The sequence below is a fragment of the Vanessa tameamea genome, chromosome 22, assembly GCF_037043105.1.
Source record: "Vanessa tameamea isolate UH-Manoa-2023 chromosome 22, ilVanTame1 primary haplotype, whole genome shotgun sequence".
NCBI classification, from domain to species: domain Eukaryota; kingdom Metazoa; phylum Arthropoda; class Insecta; order Lepidoptera; family Nymphalidae; genus Vanessa; species Vanessa tameamea.
Genome location: NC_087330.1, coordinates 673,330 through 693,062, shown reverse-complemented (window position 1 = coordinate 693,062; position 19,733 = coordinate 673,330). Strand labels below are relative to the sequence as shown.

The window sequence follows — 19,733 nt, the reverse complement described above, 5'->3', positions numbered from 1 at the left end:
TAAAAAATTTAACATTTTAGAAAAGTCTGATATAGTTCCTTGGATATTTACGATTATTATATTTCCCGTCTTTATTAATCCTACGATATGTTATTATGAGCGGGTTAATTTCCCTATGACGTCAAACACTCTGATTCAAAAGTATCTACATTTTATTCGACATAATTCAAATAAAAAATCCAATTATTTCGATGCCATTCTATTGGTTATGTCAAATCATGGTACTAGTAAAGCATAAATGATAAATGTATAATATTCTTCTAATATATACAATAAACTAAAAAATATTACTTATTCTATGTGAATTACGTATATCGAAGCATTTAATGTCGTTATATAATGACTTCAATAACGAAAATGTATAAACAATCCGATAGGTTACAAAAACGTAACGATACGATAAGCTATAAGTTATGCGATTAAAAGCTATTGAACCACAGCACGTGTCTGGGACATTATACATTTTACATACATTACATTAGAAGCCTGTAAATGTCCCAATGCTGGGCTAAGGCCTCCTCTCCCTTTGAGGTTTGGAGCATATTCCACCACGCTGCTCCAATGCGGAATGGTGGAATACATATGTGGCAGAATTGCGTTGAAATTAGAAACATGCAGGTTTTCACACAGACACGCGATGTTTTCCTTCACCGCCGAACACGAGATGAATTATAAACAAATTAAGCACATGAAATTCAGTGATGCTTGCCTGGGTTTGAACCCGAAATCATCGGTTAAGATGCACGCGTTCTAACCACTGAGCCATCTCGGCTCACATTTTATATAATTAATAATAATTTAAACTTTTCGTAAATTTAAGGATAAATCTCATTCGACAAATCGTTAGATACATACATATATATTTGTATACATCATTATATATAACGGAATCCATACTTTATTTCTTTAGCCAGTTTAATTTGTTGTTAATATAAAGTTCATTCGATATATAGAAAAATATGGAATTTTTACTGTTTCTAGACGAAAGATATACTGTATTGATATCCTGAAGCAAACATAGCCGCCATAAAAACACCTGAAGCAATAACGGCTGTTTATTCTATCAATATCCATGAAAACGTTGAATCTCATATAATTCTTTAAAACGATTAAATTTAAATAAACATCCGAAACGTTAATAAATAACAACGTTGACGCAATTCCGGATCCGTACAAATTATACTCGTTCGATGTGTACGTTATGTCAAACGAAATACGAAACAATATACGTGTACAAGTGCTTGCGAAAACAGACGCACTCTACCCTCATAACCCGATGGAATGGTAATCCGACGCGATAGAAGAGATCAGACGCAGGCCCAGCTCGCTTAACGAGGAACGATGGGCTACTGCGGAAAATCGCCACCAACACCGGCTACTAGGATTCCATCCTCGCGTCTACACAGAGACGTTAAAACGTAAAAAGTATCGTTTAAAGGTAATTGAGATTCGTTTCTAACGATGACTTAACAAAACTATTTTGTACGTGTAACTTTGCAGTCAAAAATTAGTATGGGGATTATCCGAAAAATGTTATACATTTTATTATAGAAATAGGTAAATTTAGTAGAACTAAATCAAGCAGACGGTTTTTATCCGTTCATTTTCCGTAAAGTTATGCTTCTAAAAATTAAATAAAATAAAATTGTCCAATTAATTCATTTATTAATCGAAAATTAGTAAAAGATTGGATATATACGTATACGGTTTAAAAATTGATATTCACTCAAATGTAAGTTATTCAGAGTGATTGTGTCGATATCTCTTTAAGCGTGTCGAGTCTTCTAGAAGTAAAGACGACAGTGACGTAATCGATCAGAAATATCCGATTCAAATAATACTATAGCAGACATGTTTTTTTTTCCTTATCACGAATTCGTTTGTCAACATTGAGACAAGTCGTCTTGTAAGTACGAATAATGACAAGTTAGCAATTAGTGACTCGAGTCATTAAATGCACAAAAATTGATATGAATTAATTGTCAACAAGTTGTCTATCTCTAATATGACGACTGCTAAAGACTCACAAACGACAAGTGGAATACTTATCACTTACATTTATAACAGCTAAATGAGTTACAACAACTGCTCATACATCTAAAATCTGAATAGAACCAGCGGTGGTGCCACCCATTTGCTTAAAGCGTCAAGTGGCGTAGTAATGCTCTTTGACTTATATAATAGTTGATAAAAATACACTTATCGCAAAAGGACATTTCAACGAACAGTTCTGACATAATTGAAAGGTTTTTTATTTAGACTATATAAATAAGGCAATAGAAAATAAAAATTCCGTCTAAAAAATTCGAATGTTTCCTGCACCAGGGTTGCGTAAAGTGAAACTACAAAAAAATCGCTTGGAGATGTTTGAAATCGAAGCTTACTGTAGCTAAGCATATTCTTAGTATATTCATATTCCTGATCTATAATTTCATCGAATTCGAAAATTTGTCTCGGCTAGAATACTGTCAATTACTTAAATAAGGTTACTTTAATGAAAGCATTACATTAACTTATTGATAATAAAAATAAAAACTACTAATGGTTTCAAAAATAAACCGTTTTTTTCTGTTATATTACTTCACGCTACAAACCTAAGGAGCGAATCAGTAACTATGAATGTCAGCCAATCCCGTACTAACTATAAAGTACTCTATGTACCCTATGCACGTCAGGCCCACCCAGCTTGGCTGCGGCCAAAACCGCGGGACAAATCTAGTCATGAAAGGATTCCAACCTGAAAAGGAAACCGATATCGGTCCGAGCGGCATTTCAAATAAAAGTGACATACCTTGGCCCCGGTGCGGTTCCACACGAGCACCTTGTGTCCCGAGTTCAGCAAGTTCTTCACGATGCCGCCGCCCATGATGCCCAGCCCGAGGAAGCCGAACTTCATCTGGCTCGCCTTGATGTTCTTCTCCAGCAGCGTCTCCGATACGTTCTCCAAGTCCAGCGGAGGCGTCTCCTGCGTGGAGCGACTCGTTAGTCACCATCGTATCAACTTTTAATGTTCTACGATTCTCATTTTTTTAGTGTTAGGTTAATACTCGGCTGCTAAGCCCGTTCTAATATCTGAAACTTTGACGAGGGTAGTCTCCCAATAAAAATCCAATTTTCTTTCAACTTACAGGTCTCAGTATATTCGATGGACGATGCAAGAGACTGGACTTCTTCGAAAACGAGTGATTCAACATGGAAGGTTTCTCGTTCGCCATGTCACTGTCCGTGAACGAGCGGGAGATGCTCTTAACCTTCTTGCGTGGCGTCCCCTTGAGACCGGTCGAGGATGAGCGCTTGATAGACTTCACCTTTGAAATGCCCAAACGTATCTATAAATATTGAGAATTGATAAATGAAAATAGGGGCGTAGAAGTATCTGAACATGGTCACAGAGTATAATATATACTCTGTGACCATGTTCAGATACTTCTAGTCATACATTAATAATAATAATTTTATTTATACGATACCTATAATATCACGTGGTAAACGAAAACGAAATATTTATTATTAGTAGTACATACATCACATGAGAAATCAAAGGTACGATTCTACGTACACACTGAGCAATTTTTAAATACATTGGACGGGACCAAATATCATTGCTGTCTTTTAAATAAGCTAAAAATAAGTTATTTAAATCAATCTTTTGTACATGTTCAAATCAATTTCTGTTGCTAGATTTTACCTACATACACTAAGAGGTGCATTTAAAAGAGATTTTTGGAAAAGAGAACTCGTATCTGTCTAACTTATTTAAAACCATAGTTTAAATAAATCATAAGCATTTATACAGTTTACAATAAATCGTTTTCATACAATTTCTTTTACATGTTAGTTCTTTATGAATCAATTTTTATAATGACTGCAATAAAATTTAAATGATGACGTGCACACAATGCTCCTTAACATAACCCAGATATGTACATATTTCAAACCCACCGTATAAATAACAATTTTACTTGCCTCTGTATAAAGTTCATTTTAAATTAACAATATCAAATTTGCTAATTTAACCTGCTCTCTACAATATGTATTATATAAAAACTGTCGTCGAAGCTGCTTTTATCTTTTCTCATCAAAAACAACTTTTGGTGATACAAACGTGAATAAATATAATAAACATCATACAAACTGTACCCACCTTTATAAAAACAATGGTTTATCTCCTGGTCAAATACATGCAATCAATTTTGGACTTTATTACCTTAGGCGTGGCGCTCTTTTTCTTAACCTCGGGGGTAGTGATCTCTTCCTCCGGTGGTTTCTCGTCGGAGCTGTCCTCTTTCATGACATCTTTTAGTTTGTCGAATTCCTCTTCAGGGTTACGAGCGTGTTCATCGAAATCACCGAATTTCTAATGACAATAACATAATTTTGTAAACTAATAGTAAGATAAACTACATTCAATTTGAAATATATAAACGATATACAATTTGTAAATAAATAAATACTTTGAAAAAAGAGTGTTATTATTTGTTGCGATAAATTTCAACAATATATTCAGTTTTATCATTATATGTATAAAACTTCTTCACATGTGTAAGTTACTAACTCCACAGATGGACCAATTTTGATATTTAAGTAGGTCAATGGATGTTTAGATTGGACCCGGTAGGTGGCGCAGCGATCGGGAATTAAATATAATTCTTATTTCACCCGCAGGAAGTCAGGATGGTGTATTTAATTTAGAACCCGAATGTTGACAAAACTAACTAACTAATGATTAGTCAATTATTCTTTAATATGCTAATTATATAAAATGACTATTGGTAAAGTAAATAAATTTTGTTAAACACATAATTCTTCGAAAATGAAAAACTAAATTATAGCGAATCTATTATGTAACTTCGTAACGTAACTAACGTTATTAATTACAATTCAAATTCAAAAAATATATGATACCGTAACAAAACATATATATATATAAGATCTTTAACGGAAATCATCCGAAGATTGTGGAGAAATTCGTAGTTTCTATTATATTTGACTATTGCTATCTCAATATACATATTTTATTCTAACTTACTGTTTTCATTTGTAACGATTTCATGTTTAAACCATCATAAAATTTTGCATAATATTTTTACGTTCCCTGGAGTACAACAAACAACATAGGCTAACCTAACAAATAGACGCGGTCGAAGACGACGCGAGTAACGTTATTACTGGATAGTACTTGATAGCTTTGTTTATCTTCATTTCTATGCAAGCTGTACTTGCATCTTCGAACGAAGAATATCCAATAAATATTATAGTTCAGGCATGTGTCTACAAACTCCACACGATTAAAACCCTCTCTCCTAACTCTGAACCTATATTAAACTAATGAGGCAGACGATAATAGATATGGATAATACATTTCTAACTAGCATTTAAGATCACACGCATCACTGACTTGACATTTAAATGAAGAGTTCTTCTCTAAGGTTACGTTATTTAAACTCTCTAATCAAATAATTTTGATTGTATACGATCCTAGATACAATAACATTAAATCTATATTCATTCACAGTCCTCAAAGGCAGATATTTTAATGCTGAGACTATTTAACAGAATGAATAAATAAAAATGATTTGTAATAAATAATAAACGAATCAGTTCTCATAGTCGGCAAATTGTCAATCTAAGAAATTGTTAAGCTTATGTATGGACAGCAGCTACTAATAAACAGATGCAGACGTATAGCTTATTTATTGTTCGTCTGTGTGTTATGATCAATGAATAATATCTTTCGATGTTTAATTAATCTGATATCTATAACAATCCGACAAGTGGTCCTACCTGTGTAATATACTATAATTAATGATATATAAAATCAACCGTTACATATAATCGTCGCAGACGTTTTTTACAGTTCAACACACTTTTCTATAGAAAGCATTCGTATATGTCCTCGTACTATAGAAACCGCGTTCGTAAAAGCGACCTCTTTCCTTCTCTGGACCGATTTTTCGGTTATCTTTATAAATTATTATTTCAACGTGGTAATTTTTCTAGGCCACACATTATGATCCATCCTGAGGGGTTACCTCTACATAATAGTGAAAGAATCTTTAAAATTACATGAGTAGCTTCGGAGATTAGGTCCTTCGTCTAAACTTAGATACTATATATTATTTTTCTAACATAGCATCTTGTTTGTTTGTTGTTTTATTTTAATTTCTTAATAAAAATGTGTCAAAAGTATTGTTTTTCATTCGTAATCGTTTTACAGTATATTCTTGTACGGCTTATATTTTATTTATACGACTTAAACATAGTTAGGACACACGCTGATGTTCGGAAACTTTATATTAATTTAATTATATACAATTAATGTGTTATCAATAAAAATAGTAACTAATTTCTTGACTGTTCCTCTCGGTAGAATCTATATTTCAAAATTACTGTGACTTTACATCTTGTACATTACGATTAAAACTTAATCTATAATAATTATAATTTATTTTTAAACTCTAAACAAATAAAATTAAGTTTAAATTTATATAAAAGATTAAATTATAAAAATATACTTTAAAAAAATTTCTTTTAACGAGGGAAGGTACAAAAGTCCGCGAAATGGAAGGATTATAAGTCTAATAAAAATTTTTGCTTTACAATATAATTAGTGTCATGTATTGGGTGGTTCTTGTCTGATAATAATTTTAATTCTAGTAACTATTTTTTTTCTGTTTGGTAAGGTTTGGTAAGTATAAGCAGCGTGGGGATAAATCCGAAAGGACTATAGGGTAGGTGAACAAACGTTTCGAACCCTTATTTGTTTAAAGCCGTCGCAACAGCAACACACCTTTGGATAGACGTCCTCTATCAAAGACTATTTACAAGTGTCATTTAGGAGTATTCTTTAGTTACTCTTCATCCCGGTAGATTCTGATACCGCAAGCTCCTTAAGGATGATGTACCGTTTTTATGCCACTGCTGCTTTATTTCAGGACCCAAGCGATAATTATACGACTCCCAGGTTTAATTCGATTAAAAATCGATGTACGATCCACACCAAACAGCTCTAACTAGAGCGGTGTGGTGCTTCAACGGCAGTTGCTTTTGATAAGGCGTGAGCATAATATGCGCACTCAACGGTAACTCGTGTCAAACCTGTCAACCTTAAATGTTTTAACCAAGACAATGAGTTTTATAGACAGTTGCCATCACATTCGTTATGATTTGAGAGAATTTTTCCTGCTTGGTTACGGACCTAACAGAGCGCGACGTTTAAATTTTCTCTATTATTGAAGTTTTCTTCCAGATTGACATGTTTGTTATTACGTTATCTTGTAAAGTTAGTATATAAACTTTAAGGTATTTTCATGTATGTTGGTATCAATGAAGTATCCCTACCCCATCCATCCTCCTTCTGTTCACAATTGAAGTGTCTATTACAGCCATCCAACTAATATTATATATGTATATCTTTATAGGTTATTTAAAAAAGAACAATATCGCTGCGGCATAAGGTTTAATATTAATTTTGAATAGAAGTAGCAGAATATTTAATATAATCTTGTTTAGCACACTTTACTTGGTAGGTCTTTGTAAGCCTGTCACGGTAGGTACCACCCAGTCTTACTTTATTTTACCACTAACCACCACTACTAAATCCTGCTCTTGATTGTGTACCGGTTAGAACAGTGTGTCAATGTAAATACAGGCACAAAGAAATAAGCTTATTAGTCCCCAGAGTTGGTGGCACATTGACGATGTTTCTAACAGTCTATGAGCGGTGATGACCACTTACCATCAGATGGGCCATTTCCCAGTTCACCTCTCTAGAATATAAATACGAATGACATAAATAAGATTTATCATATAAAAATCAACCAGATATAATAAATCAAACTATTACCAAATCATAAAAATAAACAAAATCAACATCTCGTAACATATGCATTTCCATAATCAATAATAATGAAATCAAATAGTTTAAAGCAAGACAAATGAACAAATGCTTCATTAATTTAAAATCATTTTATGAATATGATAGACAATATGTTGTCACATGTTGGTATGATATGTTGGTAACCTGTACCAGTTATCAAATGACCCTTATGGCACTTGGGAATAGATCTCCAAATATCCTGACAATCCTAGATATGTCACAAAAAGGAACGTATAAAAACTAACCTCAGGATTCTCAATATATTCCTCAATTTGGGCGACCGCTTCCTTAAATGCTGCGGTTTTGCAGGACTTGATCAACTGCTCCTTGTGTTCCTGGTAGGGCTTTATATTATGCTCTTCAATCCAGGCGCTGTGGACAAAAATACATTTATTTCTTTGTTTCTACTTTCTTGGGGCAAATCTACTTACCAAGTTAGAAAGAGTTAGATATCTGCGTGGAATGGAAAAAAGTGGTTCGAACGTATGCAATAAACTAACTTTTAATGGTTTTTGTTTTTTTAATGAAAATAAGTCAGTGAATTAGCAAATGGGCTATCTGATGGTAAGTAGTCGTCACCACACCCATTGCATTGGCCATGTAAGGAATATTCCAATCCTTACATCGCCAAAGCGCTACAAATTTTGGAAACTAAGATGAATGGCCTTTGAGCCTGTACTTACAATAAATTATTATTATATTATAACAATAACCATCAACCCGGATCACATCAATACAAAAGTTGGCTATTTGGCAGTAGAATATGTGGTAGGTGGCACCTACCCACACGGGCTGGCATAAAGCTCTTTAACTAAGTAATATAATTTCTTCTCGTACTAGTATGTTCTCACATAAGATCAAGAAAAATAAGTTAAATTAGATGATAATTTCATTTTTACATGACAAAAATTTACTCTAAGTACTACTAAGTAATGCCATATACGTGTACCAGTCAGAAATATGTCAGGAATAGCTTCACTACATTTGTTTTTAGGGACAATAGGACGCAAGAGGCACGATTACAATTAAACAAACTGTTAATTAGGGAGATCCTAAGTTCAGACCGATATAGGATATGGGCTCTTAGATTTTTAAGTGTTGTGAGTGCCATTGAGACAATGGCAGTATTGCTATTGGACTAACTGTTACGGTGTACGGAATGGGAAAATATGAATTTTTTCTAAGAAAGTCTCGACTTTCTACCCTAAGGTTTCAAAAAGCTGCTATTAGTTCTTTGCTATATGAGAAATACGAGACTGAATTATCAAAAAATAATAATATTATTACTTTAGGATGTATACTTAGAAATCTTCGGAGAGCCAAAGTTCTTCTGCTGCATCAATGATCTCAATAATATAGACTAATTTTGTCTAGAATAGTTAGGAAAATTAATTTGCATTTTTGAGTACAATAACTTATAATTTTGAAACGTATATCATGAACTTGAAAAATACAATTTCCTAAGATAAATTATATACATATATTTATATAAACTGGTAGTTGCGTGAGTAATCTGACAGTAGGTAGCATCAGATAAGAAGTAATGGCAAGAAATAATTTTAGTTAAGTCTTCCTTGTAAATTTATTTAAACACAAGCCAAAGATTTGCCACCTCGTGAAAAATGATCATCTTCGCCAGTAGACACTATAATCTATTAGAAAAATAAACCGTTTCTTAGAGTCAATGCACCACAAAGGAAGTTTCATTTGTGCCTGTAATTAGTGGCCGAATAACCTTTCAAACCTGATAAAAAAGCTGATGTTTGGTACCCAAGGTATCAAACTACAGATGGGTCTGTACAGGGCAAAGCCTGCAGATAAATATAACACAGATATCTTGAAAATAACCATATATATATAAATATAAATAGACGGTAGAGTTGTCTACGAAGCCTAATTCAAAATAATTCCTATAATGATTTCGCAAGGTTCGAATTAGTGATGTAGAATTACTTGTACGGGTTTCAGTTGCTGATGTACAATAACGATGCGTTACATATAAGAACCGTGTGTAAAAAACAAACTCATAAAGCTGGCGTCACATAAACACTGAAATTAATGCTACTTGCCAATGCACAAGTGAGCAATTTATATCCTTATACTCAGTAACTGTATAAGGCATGGACGATACTGGAGAAATGAGGACCATTTTTTAATGACAAGCAGTCTTGAATGTTTATTAAGAAACAGGCGACATGTCTAAAACTTCCCCTTAACTTATAAATACTATCTAGTATTCTCATGCTATCTCGCTCGAACATTACTCGCATCTCATTTACTCTTAACAGTTGGAAAAAATTGACAAATACAAATCACTTCCAGTTTGAATATTTAGTCCAAATTGTTTACAAAATAATATAATTAATATTGCCGTAAATATACAGTGATTTATTCATATTTTTCTTATTTACTCGTATATACTAATTCAACAACTCCAAAACAAATTGTCAACGAAAATATTTTCTATTTGGCCAATTATCTCAGTATAGTACTATATTCCGTCCACATCGAACGCGTAATGTACATTATATATAACATTTAATGTTTACCTTTGCTCGTAATAAAGTTTAATCTTATACCTATTGAGGCATAAGGTTTATTTTACAATACAAAAATATACAGATTATAAAAAGTGTTAGTATTTGTATAATAATTTCCATAAAACATATTGTATTGGACGACTTTGTATTATATTTGATATGTTTTTCAAATGTAATAGGAGTTACATTACGATTGAATTTTTCTTAAAAAACAATCCTTTTAAAAATATCACTTCATTAGCATTATGTCAAACACATCACATAGAAGAGTAAAGATAATTATGGCATAAATATAATATAAATCTAAACACATTTACTTCGTGAAGTCCTGGGTACCACTCACCCATTATATATTCCAACGCCAAATACCACTACATAGTATTGTTGAGTGCCAATTTGAAGGATAAGCAAGTCAGTTTACGGCACAAGGGAAATAAAATGAGCTCCTAAGGTTGGTGCAGTATTGACAATGTAAGGACTGTTAAAATATTCTTACGGTGGCAATGTTTATAGACGATGGTGACCACATATCATCAGGTGGCCCATTAGCATCGGAAAAAAAGAAAAAACAGTCTCGTATAGTTTTTTTTGTTGGCTGTACTTTTCGGTTTTCATAGAGTTGGGTCTTAAGAACTTCCAATAAGAAAATGCTGCTTGTATTAATGCTATATTTCCAGAGTATATTTATTTATATTATATATATTTTTGCATAAGTTTTCTAGTAATAGTTAATAATTTTTTTATTGCCTTATATATGGACTCTCAGGGGCACTTTACCGCATTATAAGCATTAAAAATGGTTTAAAATATGGCCCATAAACTCAAAATGATACATATTTTAATAAGATCCATCATATATCATGATACATGTTGTATGTTGAAATACAATACAAGCTTTATTTAAAAAAAGTAATACAGGTAATGTATAAAAACTTTTTTGTTTAATAATCATTTGTTTGTAAAACTAAGTATACCATTATTTGAAATCCAGACCCCATTACTACAAAAACCCTTATATAGTGTCATTTTGAAAGTCCCAATGACGATAGTGTAAATTGTAATTCATGAGTTAATAAAAAAAAATATTTAAATTAAAAAAAATCTTATAATTATTCTTAGTTTAAATAAAGTATCCATAGTTTATTATTCAACATCACTTCTCTAGTTGCTAGCTAGCTACGCAGGGGCTGCTACAATGCCAGCTAAGAAAATCAGTATTTCCCGCCAAATAAATATTCAAATAGCAGCAACATAAATCTGATGCAGTTTTAGCTCTAACTTCCATTACTATATTAGGACATCTACAAAAACTTTTTTTTGTATAAATAATGTTTATGTTGTTAGAAATGTAAAATTGTTCACTTACAATAACAAAAATTATTAAGCTTCTGACAAAACTACGGAACATTTTGAATTATATTTAGCAAATAAAATAAAGTTTATCTATAACTTCTAGAGGTCATTTTTAGAAAATAATTTATAACTTAAGAACTCAAACAAGATTTAAAAATATAATATATGTCTGAATGGTTAAAACTTAGTAGAATGGCTATATGCAGGCCCATCTGATTACCAGCCGTGCATCTCATATTCTACTACAAAACAGCAATACTTAGTATTATTGAATACAAGTTACATAGGTCAGCGAGCCAGTGTAATTACAGGAACAAGGAACAAAAGACTTAGTTACTAACAATGGTTGTATTAGTTTTTCTGCCTGAAAATTAATAAAGAAAATTTCTTTGGAAATAAATACCTTTTTTATCTCTACATTAAAATTTCTTATTTTTATCAAGTAGCAATTATAGCCTTTTAGATTACATTCAGTAATTTTTAAAGAGAGTAATTTTTCAACTGTCATCAAATTTATTGGTTTTTCTTTTAAAATTTGATTTATTTAAAATCACATGCTAATTAATAATTTTTGATGACTTAGTCTAATCATATATATATTTTAAATGAAAAGACTGATATCTTGTTGTGTACAAAGTATTTGTTAAAGTTATAAAATAAGTTTTCAAATAGATAACTAAACAAATAGAGCATGTATTTCATTTTTCAATATGTTGTTAATATTAAATCATAGTTTTTATGAAAGATTGTTATTTTTATAATATTTATTCTTTAGAAAAATAACATACAACTGATATTTTGTAAAAAAATAATATCATAGTTTTAAAATAACTTACTACTATATAAGTCCTATATTAAAAATATATGAAATACTTACTAATTATTAGTTCCAAAAAAGTAAATGCATTGTACATTCATTGCCTTCTTTGGAGGTTTCAGCTCCGGAGTAGGGATGGCAACCTGAAAAATGAACATCAAATAGTTAGGTAAAGCTCGATTACTTACCAAAATACAGGGCAATGTTTTGTCCTTCTTTCTCATGCACTTGTTTAAGTTGGATAGAATGTGATGTTTAATATGAATTTATTATCGGTTGTTTACAAGCAGAGTATCTATTTTGTCTCTTTTAAAGTCTTGTATCAACTTGGCGGCAGCATGAGATACCGTAATTAGTAGAATACACGATATGTACAATACATAAGCGTCTACATTCGCGCTTACAAAAAATTCCCGCTCATTAATTCTATACGAATACTACTTTGAAATACATCATCGAAAAAGTCAGTTTTAGATATGTTTACATTTTGATAACATGTTTCTATGATTTTATCGATAAAAGTTAGGATTTTTACATCAAAATAGCGTTTTAAAGAGACTCACCCGGCCGGGCCAAGGGCTGAACCCCTTCATTTTTGCCCTGTAACAAATAAAATTTTGGAGCTTAGTAACACTATAAAAATGTTACTGTAGTTTTCACTATTTAAATGTAAGTTTTAACTACATACCAAACTAAATCACCAAGTTTATATGCAACAGACATGATGTACGTCCTCTCCTTACAAATTTCCACGACGAACTAAATCAAAAATAATCTAGATCAACATAAACTTTTCCGCGTTGCATTTATTGTCTATGGTCTTTGCATAAGTTACAAAAGGTCTTAAAAACACTTGAAAAAATACTAGTTTTATTTCTATTTATTCTGGTTTATTTATTGATTAATATATATTTAAGTTTAAAAACAAATAAATTTGTTAGTTTTTCAATTATCTATTAATTATTAAATAACATTATTTATAATCTGGATTCAGAAGAAAATGCTGCCATGTATGCCGATTTCCCTTTTAAATTACAATATCATATGTAAATTATAAATAATTAAAAAAATATGAATGCGATAAATAAGAAAGTATAAGTAGTTTTAAATATTTATTAACGCTTAAGTAATTTATTTATTTGTACTGCTAACTTGTAAAAAAACATCGCATCTCACTCTTTTTAAATCTGTTTGCTATGTTTGCTAGTTTTTTTTCATTACATAGGTACTCATTAGTCAATTCATTGAGGTAGGAAAAAATATCAAAAATGCTCGCTTGAAGTATTTTTGGTGTGCAATCAGTTATTCTTAATTATTTCTTTTTTTTAATTGAAGTAACAAATTTACGAAATTTAAGATGCTTCTTTGTAGCATACAAAGAACTGTAAAGTCTGTAGTGACTTTAATTAAAATAAAATTACATTTCCCATAATTTATTATATTTTGATAATTTATTATTTTATTATAATTTATTATTGTGATAAATGTACTCTGTGGTTAAATAGATTGACATTACAGACAGAGTAAATAAGCACTAGATTCGATTGACATCTAATTTATATTTGTTTTTGAAAATAGTTATGTTTTCAACAGATTTTTTAAATAAAAGTAGATTGAAAGGGTGATAAAATAAATAAAAAATGTCCAAACGATTTATATATCCACAACAATACGGAGAAAGAAAAAAGGCTAAACTTGATATTTCCGTATCCGATCATAATTTTCCATTGAGTCAAAATGCTGGACCTAGCAAAGGTTTAAATTTATGTGTTTATTTTGTTATATATTTTTCTCAAATATAACATTTTTGGATTTTCAGACGAGTAATTAATTTTGTTTACTCTTTCGTTTAGATATTGAACAAACAGACACTTGGGGAGATGACAATGATGACGAAATACTTCTATTGGCGAGCCAAGCTTGCGAAGAAGCTTTTACAGAACATAACAATACTACATTACCTGATTATAGCATGTGTATGCAACCTTCGACAACAAGCACTCAAATTAGCAAATCCATTCCAAGTACCTCAAAGTCCAGCTTTACTTTCAAGAAACCTTTTAGTCCAACAAATGCAATATCAACAAAAATGAGAGATAGCTTCAAATTAATATCGTCACCACTACCTGGCATGTTTAAAGATTGTAAAAGAGACGGTGTTAATGTTAGTGAGGATATAATAATTAATGACAACATATATAAAAGCCAAAACTCGGACCAAGTTTATCGTCAGTTACTGCAAATACAAGAAGAGAATGCGAAATTGAAGTCAGAAAATGGTAAATTGTTAGAAAAATGTTTTACAAAAGAAGGTGAGGCATCAATTTTACGGACTCAGCTGAAGACATGCCAAATAGCTGTTGATAATGCAAGGTTAGAGAAAACAAAGGCACAGGAAAAGGCTCAAATAGAATGGTCAGAGAAGTTAACTGCTGTGAATAACCAAATGCATGATTTACGCAATCAATTAGATTTCAAGGTACACTAAAATACATTCCACTTTCCTAATTTTCATAAAAAATGTATAAAAAATATCAACAGTTTTCAATGTTTTACAGAACATGGAAATTATTAGTATCAAAGAGAAATGCAAGATGCTGGAATCAAACAAAGTAAAGCTAACACAAATAACCATAGCTGGTAATGACATATCTGTAAGGTAAATATTATTTTGTAATATGTATTTTTAATAAAAATAAATAAATTGTACTGAAAAACTTTAATTGTAAATTACAGTCAAAGGCATAACAATAGTATCTATGGCAAGAAAGAAGCTCCAAGTTTTACAAGGAAGGTTAAAACAGTATCAAATAGTGTTCAGACTGAGGATAAGTCTCATTTTTTGAAGCTCAATATAATATTAAGAGAGGGTAATATCACATTATATATTTTTTAAGCCCATTGTAATCTATAATATGTTAAATATTTTATAAAAGCAAAACCAAAAAACTGATATATATTTAGATGTTTCTACACATTATTAAATACATAGTTCTTATAGCATATGCATGTCCATATGCTTTAAAAACTTTACCTTACTTCTGGGACATTATTGTTGATAATATACTAATATGAATGAATGAATTATCAAAATTTTGCTCTGCTATTTGCTCTGTAGATATATTTTCTTAAATAGATATTATTATTTTTTTTATTTCAGAACATTCAAAACTATCACAAATTTTGCCTTTCATTTTGGAACCAACAAAAGATCAATATTCAATTCTGGACTACAATGAAAAGCTTCGACAGCCAATGGATGTACAGAACAAATGTAGAATATTTAGCACATTCCACAGATTACCAAGTACACCATGCATTGGGAAAGAGATTGAAAAAAGTGATAACAATTTGAGTAGTATTTATGAAGGGCTCAGTAATTTAGCAGCAAATAAATATGGCACCATTGATATATGTTTAAATGTATGTAATTTTTCTATATAAATCTAAAGTTAATAGCTGCTTGAGGATGTTATCAATTGTATTTAAATATGATAAATACCCACAAAGAAATCTAGCTGCCCATTAAACTATGGTAAAGATATTACGATAATTTCAGCTCTAAAATGCCCTTTAATTAAGTAGGAATTTACATCACAATTTTATTCAAATAATACATAATGGTACATCTTTGCTTTGATATCAGATTGTGGACATAACCCAAAACTTCATTAAGAATGTTCAGGAAGAACTTGAGATGATTTCCCGGAGGATGACTACAGCCTTCCAAAAGGAAATGGATGAGAGATATATTGAGGCTACTTTTAAGTTGTTGGTCATTGAAAAGAAAGATTTATTAAGTGGAAGGTAATTTTTTAGTTTTCTAATGCATATAATTCAATACATTGACATTTTCTCCTTCAATATAGGAGATATATTTATATAGCTATTATTTTGAGTTCTAGTAAGTGTATACATTAAAGTAACTAATTGCAGATTTCAACTTCCATAATTATTAATTTTAAAAGATATATGGCAACCCAAAAAAAAAGCCATTCGATTCTAGGAATGGTATTCTTCAATTATAGAAGGAGTAAAAGTATAAAATAAACAAACTTAAGGTTTAGTTATTCAATGCAATTTGTGTTGTAATGATAGGGACTTTTATCTCATAAACAATTTCATAATTTAGCTGGTTCTGGCGGATCCCCTGCACCTACATTTCGACCATATTCCCAAAACTCAACGAAAAATGTGAAGATTCGAAATTTGCGTTGCAGCTGAGTTGCGAATACTTAAAATATTATCTGCATATATTGATAGGTGAAGTCGCCTACATTTTAGTTCTACACTATCGAAAGCAGATGATTTTCGTGGACGTGTCCTACGAATATTGATCCCCTCTTTTTTTTCGTCACACAAACAAGTCTCCTGTGGAACTCTAAGAGTCCATGTGAACCACTTTGGAAACTAAGGATGTAGACCACATATTAATCAGGGTCTCCATCTATGATATAACATTAATTCAATATCAAAGTTGTTTATTAATCTTTACTATTCCTGTGTTTTTGTAAAGATTTAATATAGAGGTTAGTGCTTTGAAACAAATCATTAATTAGTTAATAAGTATATATTTCTTTTTTATTACATACAGGGCTTTGTATAAGGAGGAACAAGGTATATTAGCAAGAAGAATGGTATGTGTTTTATATTACCTTCTGGAAGATACTAGAAATAAGGAATTACTGAATAAAATATTGGAGCCCGATAAGAAAAATGATTCAAATGGGCAGTTATATCCTTTTATTAATGAAATTAGTAGGATATGTACCTTATTAGATAATACAGTGAGTGTTATTTTTTTTAATGCATAAATTATTTGAGATATAAAGCCTTTATGTCTCAAATGAATGAATGAATAAAATATACATATACTTGTAAAATGTGCTAAAATTTACATACATTTGTTTATTTATAATTGAGAAACAATCTTTCATCCATCTTCATTAAAATGTATTTTTTTCCAGACATGCGCCTTATTGTACAGTGGTTTGTTATTATCAATAACTTTATTTTTACAAGCCTTCACAACCAATCACGAAACAATTAAGCAAATATTACACATATGCAAGTCTATTATAGCTTCTCGACCCATGCCATTTGTTACGAGTGAGATATTAAAATTACTTGGGAAATTAGCATGTGAAGAGAATTTATTATTAGAAATGTGTTGCAAAGGTTCAAATGGAAATTTAAAACTGGATTATGATCAAGGTGTCTTATTGTATAAGAAAGGTATGTTCTATTCAATAGTAGTGGCTTTATTTTATCAAATTTCTAAGAATTTATTTTATATTATAAAATATTATTCATAAAATTTTATGAGTTACGATATTCTATCATACTAAATCTCTATGCTGAAACATTATATGTATATCTATCAGTAAAAAATATTATACACCTATTAATTTATGTGTAACATATCGTTTAAATGGTTAAAACATATTTTTTTCAGACTCATGTGCATTACAAATCCTTCTTAAGCAGACGGAAGTATCTTTAAAATGTATAGAGAAGTATCATGCGGTGGTACAAACATTAGAGATTACGAGAAGTCTACTTAGATTATATTGTATTCTAAATAGTCAATCTGACGTCCACTTAGAACAACATAGGTAAGGCATATTAGTTTATGAATATGATGGTCAGGAGTTTGAAAGAAATACACTAGGTATCTTGTTACTAAAATTTGGGGTATTCAACTAACATTTTTGCCGCGTAAACCAATTCCTTTTACTTTAAATGGAGTCTTATGAATCTTATAAACTTTGATCAAGTAGATTAGTAATTCGCATTCATTGAATATAGATTGTTACTTGTATGATGATGCTCATCATATGCTAGAAATCATACATCAGATCATCCATTATAAGATTTTGAAGACACCTACCTCGATTAAGGAACACTTCCATTAATATAAGTTATTGTATGTATTACAACACCCCCCTTTAGGGGCGGAGCTGCGGGCTAGTTTCTTAGTAAAAAATATGGATAAGTGCCCTTAGTTCCTAAATTCAAAATGAAATAATAAATTGCACAATATTTAAAGATCTAAATATAAAACATACCTTCTTTCATTTTCAGATGTGACTGTCAGACTGTCTTCATACAGGTTATTGTTTTCGCTCTAAGGATATGTGCTGGTTATTTAAATGTTGACAAGTGCACAAAATTAGGTATGTTTTCCATACTTATAGAGAAAATATCATATTAATTACAAAACATAAAGGGCATTGCCATACTAATGCAGTATTTTGTTAATTGATTTTATTGAAACAATGTCATGAAAGGTTAATTCGATTAACTTTCCAAATTATTATACTCAATGAATGCCTCAAAACCTAAATTAATAAGTTTCGACCATTATTTATTCCAGATAGCTCACAGCATAAAATGGAGACCGACATAATGTCGGTGTGTCGAAGCGGAGTGCAGCTTTTGCAGCGCTGTGGAGCACTATCAGCTGCTGAGGGACCACTGCTGGCACTGTGTCACCGTCTTACCACCACCCTCGACACTACCATCATCTGCCAGCGCGACCGTGAGTTCTGTGAGTCAACTTAACTGAGTTATAGTAGTAAAAATATCTATGCCATGTTTGACAACAACCAAGTAGATTACAAAATATTCAAAAAAAAAAGTTGCTCTCTGAAAGAGGAAGTTTAAAAATTATTATTTTGTGTTTAGTATAATCTATTTTAAAATGATAATTTTAAAATTGTAGGTAATATGTTATCAGAGATAACAAACACATTCCAAACCTACTCTGAGGAGCTACCACCCAGTTACCAGACAAAGGCTTGGCTCAAGAGCTTTCAGACGTTTTCAATTGCAGACTGATTGTGTAAATTTTATTTACAATTATTGTACATAATATAAATTATTTTCTTAAGATTAATTTTGTTTTAATTAACCAAGTACTTATATATATTTCTTTTTGACTTTATTATGTACATTCTACTGCATGCAAAGCTCACTCAAGTGTTTGACTTTTGTGCCTTTTGAATCTCATATGGAATAAATTCCAATAACTAATAACTAACATTAAACAAATATTCGGTCTATTCATTCTTTATGGTATTTTTTGATTGATTACAATATTTTACCATAATTGTTTTGAAGAACTTCAGAATTTGTAGATAAA

At 30.9% G+C, this 19,733-nt stretch overlaps 2 protein-coding genes across 4 annotated transcripts in view; one reads left to right on the top strand and one right to left on the bottom strand.

The window, feature by feature from the left end:
* LOC113402286 (cytokine-like nuclear factor N-PAC) overlaps positions 1–13,384 on the bottom strand; it is a 59,753-nt gene extending 46,369 nt beyond the window's left edge. For 2 of the 3 annotated variants that reach the window (XM_026642487.2, XM_026642488.2), the window contains exons 1-7: positions 13,278–13,384; positions 13,153–13,189; positions 12,650–12,732; positions 8,125–8,251; positions 4,208–4,357; positions 3,129–3,329; positions 2,792–2,965 (exon numbers count right to left, since the gene is read on the bottom strand). In XM_026642487.2, the coding sequence (XP_026498272.1) occupies positions 2,792–2,965; positions 3,129–3,329; positions 4,208–4,357; positions 8,125–8,251; positions 12,650–12,732; positions 13,153–13,189; positions 13,278–13,312 (807 nt within the window). In that variant the 5' untranslated portion in view covers positions 13,313–13,384. The remainder of the gene's footprint in view (positions 1–2,791; positions 2,966–3,128; positions 3,330–4,207; positions 4,358–8,124; positions 8,252–12,649; positions 12,733–13,152; positions 13,190–13,277) is intronic. The other variant, XM_026642489.2, reaches the window with a different exon arrangement.
* A 743-nt stretch (positions 13,385–14,127) lies between these two features.
* LOC113402284 (uncharacterized) lies at positions 14,128–19,478 on the top strand. The gene is made up of 12 exons (XM_026642484.2): positions 14,128–14,344; positions 14,443–15,068; positions 15,148–15,248; positions 15,326–15,459; positions 15,750–16,012; positions 16,236–16,396; positions 17,184–17,376; positions 17,557–17,824; positions 18,045–18,204; positions 18,674–18,765; positions 18,966–19,139; positions 19,314–19,478. Exons 1-12 carry the CDS (start codon positions 14,230–14,232, stop codon positions 19,427–19,429), a joined length of 2,403 nt encoding a protein of 800 aa, XP_026498269.2. The 5' UTR covers positions 14,128–14,229; the 3' UTR covers positions 19,430–19,478.
* The last annotated feature ends 255 nt before the right edge of the window (positions 19,479–19,733 follow it).

What these genes read in the sequence shown, in the direction of transcription:
- LOC113402284 (XM_026642484.2), top strand. Translation starts at nt 14,230, where the DNA reads ATGTCCAAACGATTTATATATCCACAACAATACGGAGAAAGAAAAAAG. An exon ending in GCAATCAATTAGATTTCAAG is followed by an intron (nt 15,069 to 15,147) that starts GTACACTAAAAT and finishes AATGTTTTACAG; the next exon opens with AACATGGAAATTATTAGTAT. An exon ending in GTACCTTATTAGATAATACA is followed by an intron (nt 17,377 to 17,556) that starts GTGAGTGTTATT and finishes ATTTTTTTCCAG; the next exon opens with ACATGCGCCTTATTGTACAG.